Raw genomic sequence first — 14,408 nt, forward strand, 5'->3', positions numbered from 1 at the left:
TGAGTGGCAGCTTCTCGTCAATGCAGCAGGTCAACCCCAGGAATTCACACTTTCAGGGCAGCTCTTAAATTTCGTGGGTGGGAATCAGCCTCATCTAGCCAAAACCCATTTCATTGGCCTTCTGAAGTGACAAGACAAGATGTGGACAGGCAGGGATAAGTCTACAGAAGCCACCAAGGATGTTGCTTTGACTGTTTCTCAGAGATAGCCCTACCTCTTCCTTCAGTACACCTGCTCTCCTATCCCCAGGGTTTGGGAGAATATTAAATAAAATAAGAGAATTTTAACTCCTTGGAAAACAAAAAAGCACTCGTTCTTTGTTTTCATGTTTATTTATTTTAAGAGAGAGAGCGCATGTGTGCGAGTTGCAGAGGGGCAAAGAGAAAGGGAGAGAGAGAATCCCAAGCAGGCTCTGCGCTGTTAGCTCAGAGCCCAACGCGGGGCTTGATCCCACACACCGCGAGATCGTGACCTGAGATGAAATCAAGAGTCAGAGGCTTAACCAACTGAGCCACCCAGGAGCCCCTAAAGGGCACTCATTCTTAAGACTCTGTGTTAACCATTGGGAATCAATATTATTTTCTCTTCTTATGTGTAGTGCTTAGAACCTCTCTCAGCTCTGCTGATAAAAGCAACCCTGTGGGCCAAGGAAGGAGCTGTTTAGCTTTGGAAAATATAAAAAGTCTAGTGGTCCAGGACACGGTCTGGGGGCACGGTGATCCTTGCCCGGCCTGGCTAGGATGCTACCTTGTTCTCTTACCCCGAGAATACTCCAGTGGCTAGAGAAATTACTGGAATTTACCAGAGCAAGAAGTAAGTGATGGTAGGAGGCGTCAAATCAGAGAACACCCCGTCACTGGAAAAATGCACAACTCTGGCAATCTTAGGAGTATAACAGAAAGATTTCAAACAATTTTCTGACTATGCATCTTTTTTTTTTTTTTTTTAATTTTTGAGTGCTGGAGAAATGTTAAATTTCATTAAGTTTTACGGCCAGACTTAATATAGACATAAATCCCTTTAATGTTGGTTTCAGTCAAAAGTGAGCTGAACATTATCGTTAAAGCAGCGCATGTGGGAGAATTATTTGAGGAAAATCAAAATAGGCACAGTTGGGAACGTTCAGCCATGACCATATTAGATGTAAGCAGCAAAATTCTGTAGGCTCTAAAGGACTGGGCTATTTTGCTGCTCAGTTTCCATACAGACGAGCTTTGTTCCGGGGCAATATGGTTGCAGTTTGCAAGTCTATCTGGGGAAACTCATTTCTCTTTCATTAGTCCAGGAGCGCAGTGCAATTTCAGCTAATACGGTTACACAGCTCCTAGCTGGGTTATTTGGTTAAATGCCTTCAGGGAAAGTAGCAAGGCAGAATAAAGGGACCAACGAGACAGATGTACTTTCTTGTTCTGAGTGCCTATAGCTGTGGGAAATCTCATTGGCGATTAATCATATGCCACGCTGTACTCATAAACTCCTATCGTTTGAGATATTATTTAAGTGTGGTATTACTTGACATTTCACAGGGCACACCTTGTCTCCTGGTCCAATTTCTTTGATGTCTGAGCTTACAGATGACTCTAACTGGGGAGATCTACTTGCCATGGTTCTTGGACATGGTAGCACTTACATGCATTGGTGTGGCATTGATGAAAGCGCTCCCTACTGGTGGGTGAGTTGCAAAACCACACCCTCCTTCCCGGCCAGCAAATTAGAAAATGTCTTCCCTTCTGGGCAAACAAATGAGAAAAGAGTGCCCCCACCCCAAGACAGGCCAATTCATTTTTAAAGCCCCACCCCAGGGCACACAGCTTGTGGAGTCCAGGGCAGCCTTTAATTCCTCCCCTTGGACATGCACCCTTATGCACAACTGTGCATGGGCAGCCCTGATGAAAAAAAGACCACATTCCCAATGTTGTAGTCAGACTACAGAGGTTGCTCCTCGTGCTCTAAAGAGGTCTGGTCACTCATAGCCATGGATCCCCATGTTACCTACCTTGGCCTATTAGGAAAGCTAGGTATTGTCAGAATGTGAGCGCAGCATCATATTTCAAAATGAAAGATGAGTATGGCCTTGTGTGGCAGACAGGACACTTGTAGATGGAGAGACAAAGACCTAGAGGGTTGTTGCCTCTAGAAACAGCCTTCAACCAGTGATGGACAGGGAGATGGTGGCAATAATGGTGAGGCCTCCCTACCGTCCCAGCCTTCTGCCTCCAAGAGTGCCCCTACCAGTTTCTGACCATAGTAACACCCGATGACCCACCTTTGATTGGCATGAGACCCGGGAGATGTAAATGTCAAACTCTTAGCAATGTAGTAAGGCTAGTTTGTATCAGATTCCTTTTCAGCCCACCTAGAGAGAAGAGGAAAGGGGTCGGGCATGTCTCAGAGCAAAAGGGGGCCCTCAGGAAGACGAGGACTGCGCAAGATGCTATAGTGTAGGCCTCGGGCTCTCAGAGGGCAGCCTGATTTGGCAAACTCTTTCTATAAAAGTAAATATTTCAAGATTTGTAGGTTTCTGTCACAACCGCTTAAGTCTGCTGTTGGAGTGTAAAAGCAGCCAGTGGCCACTAAACAAATAGACATGGTTATGTTCCAATAAAACTTTATTTACAAAAACAGGTAGAGGGTCAGATTTGGTACATACCATATTTTGTGACTCTTGCTATCGGTGATCAAAGAGAGTGAAGGACACAGAAGAAGTAGGAGTGAGAGAATGCCCCCATTTTTGGGCAATGCACTTGCCGGCTTACATCGATTCTTTCATTCTACCCTCACAGCAACCAGGTACTTACATCTTATCACCTGCATTGTAAAGATGAGGAAACTAGGGTTTCCAGAAAACAAGATCATTGCCAAGACCAAACTGCTTAGGTTTGACACCACATCTGTCTGACTTGAATGCCTCTCTCCCTTTCTCTAGTCCAAGCTGATGCCTACAGACACATTTGTTGTATACAACCCCAACAGGGACAGTCTGCGGGTCCCAGAGGCATTAAATTCCAGATCTGGGGGCAAGAGTGGCAGTGCCGGAGCCAGGTTCAGTCTCGGGGAGTCTTAGAAGCTTCTCTGTGTATGTGAAAGCCAAGGGGCATGATTGCCACTGGGTTCACCGCCAGCTCTCTCGGTGAGACCAGCTCTGGCATCCGACATGTGCCATTTGTCGGCCTGTGACTTTGATGGCTGCACAAAGGCAGCACCTCGGACATGAGAAATCAGAAGATTACTTGAAAATAAGCAAGTTCCTGTCCTTTCTTAGCTTAATGTGCAGGCAGGCCACCTGGTGGAAAGCTCACAGTACAAACAACAACCAAAGTCATAACTATTAAGCTTCCTTTCTAAATTTTTTTGGTGTTTATTTATTTTTGAGACACACAGAGACAGAGCATAAGCGGTGGAGGGGCAGAGACAGAGGGAGACACAGCATCCGAAGCAGGCTCCAGGCTCTGAGCTGTCAGCACAGAGCCCGACGTGGGGCTCGAACTCACAGACTGTGAGATCATGACCTGAGCTGAGGTCCGACGCTTAACCGACTAAGCCACCCAGGTGCCCCTGAAACTTCTTTTCTAAGGACTAATCTAGACTTGCTTTCTGACCCCGCAGTCAAATATTCAGAAATTAAGCCCCAGAATTATTAAATACCAGAGGGTTTATTTTTTCCTCCCACTCTCAACTCTTATAAGAGAAACGAGCCATTATCAGAAGTTTCTTCCAGAAATAACTTCCAGGGCAGCCCTGAGGTCGGTTTGGATTCAGTCCAGCCTTCTCACTTTCTGCACGACGGGACAATGATAATTCAAGTTCTTCATGATGACTCTGAATCATCCTGATCCTGAATCATCCGTGATTAAATTATGTTTGCTAAACAGTTAGTATTTTCTAAAGCAAGAAAATAAGACTAATGGGTTTCCAAAAGAAGTTATGGAAGAATCCAAACCAAAACAAGCGGCTGGCTTAGCCTGGGATGACCAGAGCATTCAACTTCCAGAGATACCACTTCCCCCTAAACGTCCACGTTATTGGCTATTTTAGAAAATTCCAGCATAACTCAAGCCCCATTTAATTTATTCCTGTACACAAATAATTTTATGGAAGGCAACATTGTAACTCAAATCAATAAATGATTCGGTTTGGGCTATAAAAGTATAAACAGAACACTTACAAAAAATTGCTCACTGTTCTTTCTGGCCATAAACCGTTTGATTTTTGGCCAAAAGACATGCTAGAGCAGCCACTTGCCTTCCTCGATACTCAGCACAGACTCTTCCACAAGGAATTAAGCATTAGTCACCAAATTAACTAAAAGACAACAGCAAAAAAAGTTTGTAAGTCATCAACCATTTCAACCTTCACAAGTGAATGTGACCCCTGACAACACACGGTCTTTCTCGTCTTACAAAAGTGGGCTCAGATTTCCACGGATTCTCGGGTGCCAGTTCTGCCATCAGATCTCTTCAATGTTCCCCCCGGCCCCACCCACCTCAGGGCAAGCCATTTTCTCCAGGACCAGGAATTGTAGGCAAAAAGCCTCAGCCCAGATCACAGGTAATAATTATAAACCAGAAAAGTGAACCCGGGTGAAAGCGTGTGACGTGGGCAATCAGGCAGCAAACACAGAGGTGCAGACCAGTTCGATTTTTCTTTTCTCTAGTGGAATTTAACTTCTTATCTGCCAGCCTGATGGCACTCACTCAAGGCAGAAATTTGACCTTGGTCAGTTCAGGGGGTGCCCCCCGCTCCTGTCTCCAGAATTGTCCCTGAGCTTCAAAGGACCGGCACAGCGCTGAGGATGCGGGGTGCGTGCACTTGCGGCTCACCGTCTGTGCCCCTGGATTCCACTCTTGCGTCCCCATTCTCACGGATTGGTTGTCACTTCGTGCGGATCCTGCCTGAACCCTGGATCCCCAGTGTCCTGACTCCCGAGCTTTCTAGGCCAGCTGATTCTTACTGCCACACTCTCACCCCTGTCAGCCTCCCACAGAGTATTCTGTTGCCCACTGCTCCACACTGATGGCCAAAGAAATGCAGAGTGGGGCCACCCCAAGTCCCTGAACGCAGACGTCCCGGGGAGCCGCTGCTGATCTGCAGCAACACAAGATGAGTCCCCTGTCCCCAGATGAGTCCCAGACCCCTCCGACTTTGGACATTCCAACCCCCATCCCACTCCAGAACAAAAAAAAAGAGGACCCCCTCTGAGAGCCCCACAATAGCTACGTATTGCATGTTCTGTCCAACTTGCCTTACGCCAGGCAATTTTTCTCTCTTCTGTGGAGAAACAAACCAGGCTTAGCCTACAGTCCTCCCAGTCTGTTGCTTCGGCTTCGACTCCAGCTTTGAAGCCCCAAAGAGGAAGTATGAATTTGGGTTTCTCTCGACACTCCATCTACCAACTCTACCTAAGAATGCTCTTGTCTCAAAAACTCAGAGAAGGTTAGGGTAACCAAACATAGTAACTATTTCAAAATAGTATCCCTCAAAAGGACTGAAATCCAAACAGTTCAAGAAAAGTAAAAAAAATAAAACGACACACAAAAAAACCATGCCTGACCTGAGAGTATCTCCCAGAGACGGGAAATAGAGACCAGAGAGAGAATTAAAATTTTTTTTAAAAGGTAAATGAGTGTTGGGGCGCCTGGGTGGCACAGTCGGTTAAGCGTCCGACTTCAGCCAGGTCACGATCTCGCGGTCCGTGAGTTCGAGCCCCGCGTCGGGCTCTGGGCTGATGGCTCAGAGCCTGGGGCCTGTTTCCGATTCTGTGTCTCCCTCTCTCTCTGCCCCTCCCCCGTTCATGCTCTGTCTCTCTCTGTCCCAAAAATAAAAATAAACGTTGAAAAAAAAAGGTAAATGAGTGTAGTTTGGGACCAAAGGGGAGAAGGAGGAACAGATAATTTGGAGCCAATCATTATGGCCGGAGGAGACAGGAAGTTGTCCTCTCTGATGACTGGGTGTTAAAGGAAGACCTATATTCTAGAATAAAAGATAGGCTTATTCGACACAGAAGATGCATTGACCCAAACTTCCAATGGGGTAAGAGAAGGTGGAAAATGAGGGATTGATTTTTGATAGGTATGAAGTTTCAGTTATGCACATGAGTAAGTTCTAGAACTGTGCTGTGCAACACAGTCAACAATATGGTATTGTGTGCTTCACACTATGTTAAGAGGGTAGATCTCATGTTAAATGTTCTCACCAAGACAAAAACAAAAATAACACACAGACACAAAAGAACAAAAGGAAATTTGGGGAGGTGATGAACATGCTTTTAGCACCTTGTCTGGGGTGATGTTATCATGGGGGTAGGGACATGCCCAAACTCATCACGCATGAAGTATATCAATGCCTCAATAATGCCAAAAATTCTTAAATTAAAAAAAAATTAATACCATAAACAAAAATAAATCCAATATGGATGAAAGAACTAAATGTGAGACCAGAAGCCATCAAAGTCCTAGAGGAGAAGACAGGAAGTAACCTCTTTGCCATCTGCTGCAGCAACTTCTTACTGGACATGTCTCCTGAGTCAAGGGAAAGAAAAGCAAAAATAAACTACAGGGACCTCATCAAGATAAAAAGCTCTGCACAGTGAAGGGAACAATCAACAAAACTAAAAGACAACCTTTGGAATGGGAGAAGATATTTGCAAACGACATATCTGATAAAGGGTTAGTATCCAAAATATATACAGAACTTATAAAACTCAACACCCAAAAAACAAATAATCCACTTAAGAAAAGGGCAGAAGACATGAATAGATGTTTTTCCAAAGAAGACATCCAGCTGGCCAACGGACACATGAAAAGATGCTTAACATCATTCATCATCAGGGAAATACAAATCAAATCCACAATGAGATGGGACACCTGGGTGGTTCAGTCGGTTAAGCCTCTGACTCCTGATTTCAGCTCAGGTCATGATCTCACAGTTCATGGGATTGAGCCCCCATCTGCCCTGACAGCACAGAGCCTGCTCAGGATATTCTCTCTCTCTCTCTCTCTCTCTCTCTCTCTCTCTCCCCCCCCCCACCCCTCTGCCCTGCTTGCACTCTCTCTCTCCCTCAAAATAAATAAGTAAACATTTAAAAAAATGAGATATCCCCTTACACCTTTTGTCAGAATGGCTAAAATTAACAACACAGAAAACAACAGGTGTTGGCGAGGATGTAGAGAAAGGGGAATCTTTTTACACTGTTGGTGGGAATGCAAACTGGTACAGCCTCTCTAGAAAACAGTATGGAGGCGCCTCAAAAAGTTAAACATAGAACTACCTATGATCCAGCAATTGCACTACTTGGTATTTACCCAAAGGTTACAAAAATACTGATTCAAAAGGATACATCCACCTTAATGTTTATAGCAGTATTATCAACAATAGCTACACTATGGTGAGAGCCCAAGTGTCCATCAACTGATGAATGGGTAAAGAAGATGTGATATAGATAGATAGATATAGATATAGATATAGATACATGTATATAGTGGATAAAGAAGATGTGAGATATATGGAATATTACTCAACCATCAAAAAGAATGAACTCTTGCCATTTGCAATGGGGTGGATTGAGCTAGAGAATACTATGCTAAGCAAAATTAGTCAGAGAAAGATAAATACCATATGATTTCACACATGTGTGGAATTTAAGAAACAAAATAAGTGAACATAGTGGGGGGAAAAATAGAGGCAAACCAAGAAACAGACTCTTAACTGGAGAGAACAAACTGATGGTTACTGGTGGCGAGGTGGGCGGGGGGGGGGGGGGGGGGGGGGGGGGTTGGGTTAATTGGGTGATGGGTCTTGAGGGTACTTGTGATGAGCACCAGGTGTTGCATATAAGTGATGAATCATTACATCCCACACCTGAAACTAATATTACACTTCATGTTAACCAACTGGAATCTAAATAATAAAAACTGGAAAAAAAATAACACAAATTTCAATCATCGTTTCACTATATGCTAACTAATTTAGATGTAAACTTTAAAAAATAAAAAATAAAATTTAAAAAAAAACCCACAAATTTCAGGGCGATGTCTATCCCAAACACAACATTTATTTAAATAAATTAGTATTATAATTCTGATTACTACAACTACTGGTGACTAATAGCCCTTTGTTCGTCCAGCAAATGGAAACGCAAACTAATGGAATTCATCAGTTTGCTTTTAAAAACATTATGGACTGATACATAAAGTTTACAGACTAAAGTGTTTTACCTCATAAAAGGGCATGATTCCTGAAAATGTCTCAGGACCCATGAAATCAAGAAATGCCCACACCGGAATATATACCTAATCCAGTGCTTTCTAGCCAAATGTATACTGTGGGCCAGGAAGCCACCTGGGTCTCTACTGCAGAACTCAAAAACAGAACAGAGAAAAATGGGATTCTCGTTCTGAGCATTCCAGGCAAGCAGAGAAAGCAGTGGGAAGGATGAATTAGTCTCCAAAAGATGGTAGATCATTTCCCATCTTGGGCCAAAATAAAAGGTGGGCCAACTAAAGACCTAAATGGAAAACTATTTAAGTGGATATGTAACTGATTTCTGGGGGGGGGGGGGGGGGGGGGGAACTCTCAAGGGGAAAAACGGAGGTGTTAGATGCATAGAATTTAAACTTCTAACCAAATACTGTAGGGATTAGAGTACTCCCCGTTCATAATTGTATATTTATCTGTTTGGTCATTTGATTGATGTCTGTGCCCCCAGCTAGGCTGTAAGTTACACAAGGGCGTTCCCATATCTGGCATAATCACTGGCATATATTAGACTCTGACCTTTGTTGAGTGACTCTGAGGTTGATACTGTGCTGATGTTAGGGGCTTGGGCAGAGGTTTAACACCCATAAATATAAAGGACACAAGCCTAGGTCAGTCTGAAGCAGGGAGCCTTCTGCACAAAGCAAGAAAACTCCAGAGGTTGCCTCACTTGTGACATAAGACCGAGAGCATTCTGACCATCAAGCCAAGGAAGCATAACATAAGTCCTGGATTCTAGGTGAAGCCCGTTCACCCACAGATGGTAACTCAACTTAAAATGGAGACAGTCCTGGAGAGCACAGGACTCAAATTTGCTAGTTCATTGAGGGCCTGAAGCAGAATGGAATGAGGAAGTCTGGGAAGAGGATAAAGGGAGGGACAGAGAGATCCAAGGACACACCAGCTCTGTCACCCCTTTGCAAGGGCTGGCCCAGGGAGGAACATTAACACAGCACTCCACAGAGGACCTGTAAGCATCAGACAGTCATGTCTTGAAGCATCCTCTCTGGCCTGTCCATCTGGCTTGACTGACCTAATGAGACGCCTTGTGTTTTTCAGAACGCGGAAGCGAGCTATGACTTCAGCGGCAATGACCCCTACCCCTACCCTCGATACACAGACGACTGGTTCAACAGGTATACTGGGCCTCGGGGGCCGCCTTTGACTTTAGATCTGGGGGTTTTGTTTGACTCTGTTTTGAAAACTTGGCTATTCCCAGGAAAATAATCTTAGTGCTTCCCTAAATTATACTGTGATTTTTCTCCGTCATAGCTACATTCTCTAAATTCTTGGATTTTGTTAATATGGCAATGTTCCTCTAGAATGGTCTTGGACTATTTTGTTTGGATGAGTTGGGAGTTATTTGCCACTTTATTAAAGATAGAAGATGGGGCGCCTGGGTGGCTCAATCAATTAAGCATCTGACTTCAGCTCAGGTCATGGTCTCATGGTTTGTGAGTTCAAGCCCCGCACTGGGCTCTGTGCTGACAGCTCAGAGCCTGGAGCCTGCTTTGGATTCTATGTCTCCCTCTCTCTCTGCCCCTCAGTCTCTCTTTGTCTCTCTCTCAAAAATAAATAAACATTTTTAAAAAGACAAAAGAAAATAGAAATAATAAGAAATCCTTTTCAACCCACCATAAGATGATAAAAAACATGCTCGTTCCACTCGATCTGTTGAAGACAACTGTTTTGGCCCTCTGCTCTCTTTCTGTGTGTTTTGGAAAAATGCTTCTGCTGTAACCTTATAAGGGCTCACGTAGTTCCTTGCAATGGAGCAGTAAGCATAATTGGCAAAGGTTTGAAGTATTTTTTTAACTGAGGCACAATCGACATATGACATTATATCAATTTCAGGTATACAACATAGCGATTTGATATTTGCATATGTCACAAGATGATCACTGCATTAAGTCTGGTTAGCATCTGACACCATGCATAGTACCAAAGAAATATTTTTTCTTGTTGATGAGGTCATTTAAGATCTATTGTCTTAGCCATTTCCAAATACGCAATGCAGTGTCATCAACCCATAGGTTCGAAGCATTGCTTGGCGTCCTACCATGTTAACGTACCCAATGGTCCATCCAAAGGTGTGACTTTTCTTCCGCCTGTTTTGCTACTAAACATGTAAACATGCAGTCTCTTTTTTCTCCAAGTAAAGTTCTTGCCTTTACGGTTGATTGCATACAAGAAATATTGAGAAATAAAGTCGTGTGGCTTGCTTACTCAAAATCGGCTAGGTTTTAAACCTAGCGCTTCCCTATTATTGATGTTCTTGGGTAAAGTTCATAAGAACATATGAACTTCAATTAATGGTATAACAATATGTGTACATCACTCTACTCGTTTCTTTCACTTCCATGGCAAACGCGTGTAGGCAAAATAAATGTTGCCGTTCTCTGTTCGGTGAGAAGGAAACAGGCTCAGAGAGGTTGTGTGTCTCTTCCCTGGTCAGACTAGGATGTGTCAAAGCCATCACTTGAACCCAAGCTTCAGACAGGTTTTTAAATCCAAACTGTACCATTCTTTTATAAGCAACATTTTTATGATAAAAGACACAAGGCATGATGGCCAGACTGGCCAGATATGGGTCCCCAGCAGACCAGGTGACTTATACTCTGTCCCTACAGTCAGCAAGTTGACCAGAGTGTGACTGGGGGACACAAAAGGGCACATGAGTTGGGGGTTTGGCAATTACAAAACATGCAGAAAAGAAGAAAGGAGAAAAACCAGTCACATTTGCAACATTTTAAAAAAGATCATTACCTATGTTCAACAGCACAATTTACTCTTCATCAGCTTCTTCTACGACAGCTTTAAAATTATCACGTCGTGTTCGAAAGGGTGTGCTTAGGAGATGAGGGTGTATCCCAAAGGTCTGAGAACTTCTGACATGAAGCATCTCATACCCTCCACAACTTGCAACCCAACCTCCTAACTTACCCTTAGCAAATAAACCCTTTTCAGACACAGAGATGTGAAGTCCCCAGACAGATGTCACTAAGCCAGGGGCAAGACCTAACGGGTAATGGTGGTTTGGAACATTGCACTGAGGAGGACCAAGAGGGGGTGCCCGGCTTCAACATGACTGCTTACCAGTTGTCCACATGACAGCAGGGCAGGAGCAATACATGTGTCACTTGTTCTCTCTACAGCTAGTAGGTACTAAATTAATCTTTGGTGGATTGATGCAGGCACAAAAATATAACCAACACAATGGTCCCCTCCCCCCCCCACCCCACCACAGCCCATTTTCTGAACCCAGCACAACCACCCCAAGCAAGTCTCCCTGTGTGATATGCTGTAAGAATATTCGTTAAACAAACAAACAAACAAACAAAGAAACAGAATTGGCTTCTATTTTAAATACTTTCATTTGCAAACTTGTTCTTGAAAGTTCAACTTTAAACTGGCTAAAATCGTCTAACTAGGGCGAATTAGGGCTTCTTGCAACACAATTCTTCATTGTCGGTGGTAAAAATTCCCCAGTGTCCGATTGCCTGAGACACAGTATAATGAATCAAGTATGTAGGATCTTTGCTTATTAGGAAGCCACTGACTCAAGACACAGGAGCCACTTTGACCTATAAATAGGGCTTTTCCCAATGATCAAGTCATATTCAAAGATCCTTATCCACCATCTTGTTATTATAAAGACTGGATGGTACCAGTTCAAATCATGGCCTCTCAAAACATAATTATTATTGTAAATGCTTATGGAAGGAAAGTGGGTCAAAGTCCAAGCCCACACCACTAGCAGGACCTGTGGTCTGAAAAGTTGGGTCTGTCCTGGAGATGATTCCTTCTTGGCCCAGGGAGAAGTTGAATATAACATCCTATCCATGTGTGTAGGATAAGTTTATTCAGAATTCCCTCCGGGTGAAATATTTGCCTGGGATTTTCTTCCATATAACTTAGGGCTTGGGGCAGGAGGAAGGAGATGAGTGGAGGAATACAGAAAATAAAATGGTCATGGGTTAGTAAGTGCTAACGCTTATCATGGGTACATGAGATTTCCGCCTACTTTTGTAGATCTCTGGGGTTTTTTTTCCATAATAAGAAGTAAATTTAAAAAGCATGGGGCATAATTTAGTTTGGTATTTATGAAACTATTAGCTTTGATATGTGAGCTTCTGAGGAGCTTGCAAAATGTCCTATGAGTGGAGACGGATGCCCAAATCACCACAGTGCTAAGTGTAGCTAGGGCTAAAATAGCAGCTTATTAAGCAGTTACTGTGTTTAAGGCACTGTTTTAAGTGCTTTGCATGTATTAATTCAGTTAATTCTCATAATACACCTTTGAAATAGCTATTATCAGGGCACAGTGGGTTGAGTGCCCGACTTCGGCTCAGGTCATGATCCCACGGTTCATGGGGTTCGAGCTGCATGTCTGTGCTGACAGCTCAGAGCCTGGAGCCCGCTTCTGATGTCTCCCTCACTCTCTGCCCCTCCCCCACTCACACTCTGTCTCTCTCTATCTCAAAAATAAACATTAAAAGAAATTTAAAAAAAAAGAAAGAAAGAACTCTTATCAGGACTATCCCCATTTTGAAAATGGAGGCATAGAAAGGCTAAGTAACGTGGACAAGATCATACAGCTAATACGTGGTGGAGACAGGATTTGACACCAGTGAGGGGGTCATTATACGCACTGCCTCATAACAAAGATGCCTTGGAGAGTATGGAGCAATGCAAAATTATCTCTAGCCAGAGAAGCAGAGATAGGCTTCCCTGAACGGGTAGCATTTGCTCTAGGATTTGAAGGAAGGTAACTGATAGAGTTAAGGGGTATATTGCAGGCTGAGGGTACAATTTAGGTGAAAGAGGGGAAGCGGGAGGTGCAGACACGTTCAGGAGGTAACCTGGACACCTGGCCTGGGAGTTAGAGCCCGGGACAGGGGGCAGCATTCTAAGAAGGCTTCATGGAAGAGGTGTGCATCACGCAGGCTTTAGGAGAAAGGAGGAGAGATTTTGTGACTGGGTCAGAAACTGGGCCCGAGGCATAGATGAGGACCCTTCTCTCACCACACTCAGGGAATGTTGCTGCCCGAGGCTCCGGGAGTCTTGAGCCAGCACCTGCCTTTGGCTGGAGCTGTGCTCACTGCAGTGCCAGCATGAGTCTCTGGCCAGTTCTGCAGCCACGAAGGCATGCCGGTTTCTTCAGGTGCTCTCCTCTGGGCGTGAGCACCTTCAAGTGTGCATTTCTTCAAGAACCTATTTAAAACTCCCAGCCAAGGACCGTTTATGAAAGCAAACTTCATGCATATGCAGAACTCCTTTTAGAGGATGGGGATATTAGAATTTCTTGCCCGGTGCTAAATTTGACTTTGTAGGATTATTCCTTTTCAAGCAGAGCAAGTGTATTTATTCTACTGTGAACCATTTAATAATTACATGCAGTATCTGAGCTCTAGAGATATATTTGAAACACAGTTGAGAAATTTGCAAAAGGAGTAAATTTCCTCCTAGCTTGCAAGCAGGAAAATACAGATGGCCGAGCAAAGCAATAATATAGTAGTAGTAATCCAAATTGCAAAAAGGTAGAAAATCATGCACATTTAATGAACCTCACTAATATGCAGAACAGATATAACCGACTTCCTGTGTGGTATCAGGATCTAGCATGACATGTTTTTCTTCGCTGGCATTCAGTAAATGTTGATTGGCTGGTTGATAGATGGGCGGCACACCTTGTCAGCCATGCCGAGATGTTGAGTGGCCTTGACATCCGTCCACTTCAGAGCTTCCCGCTTCCTCCGAGGTTTGCAGCCCACGCTTTGTCAATAATTTTCCAGCCTTGCTCGGTTTTAGGTCAATGTTTGGTGATGCATTGCAGATCTGTATTCCATTACCGTGCTGCTGTCCATAAAAATCCCTCTTGCATAGCATTTCTTTGACAGGCATTCACCACTGAAATGTCATCCCTGCCATCGGCAATATTTATGGAGCATCACAAGGGTGCAGCACGCTCTATCTATTAAGCCCTAAAGAGTAAGAGATTTGGGATTCGATGCAATTCGTGGCCACAAAAAGTTTACTATAAATTCAGGGAGAGAGAAGACATTTATTGCTCAAGCAACCCAAATGGGGGTGAGGGAAGGAAGAACGATAAATGGATACTGAGGAACATTTATCTCCACGTGGGCTCGTGTGAT

The 14,408-nt window shown here is 43.9% G+C and overlaps 1 protein-coding gene across 1 annotated transcript in view; it reads left to right on the top strand.

Annotated features, from left to right (window-relative positions):
* PCSK2 (proprotein convertase subtilisin/kexin type 2) overlaps nt 1-14,408 on the top strand; it is a 270,832-nt gene that overhangs the window by 188,666 nt on the left and 67,758 nt on the right. The window contains exon 6 of the mRNA XM_030310130.1: nt 9,313-9,389. Within this exon, the coding sequence (XP_030165990.1) occupies nt 9,313-9,389 (77 nt within the window). The remainder of the gene's footprint in view (nt 1-9,312; nt 9,390-14,408) is intronic.

The sequence above is a fragment of the Lynx canadensis genome, chromosome A3 (genome assembly GCF_007474595.2).
Source record: "Lynx canadensis isolate LIC74 chromosome A3, mLynCan4.pri.v2, whole genome shotgun sequence".
Taxonomy (NCBI): domain Eukaryota; kingdom Metazoa; phylum Chordata; class Mammalia; order Carnivora; family Felidae; genus Lynx; species Lynx canadensis.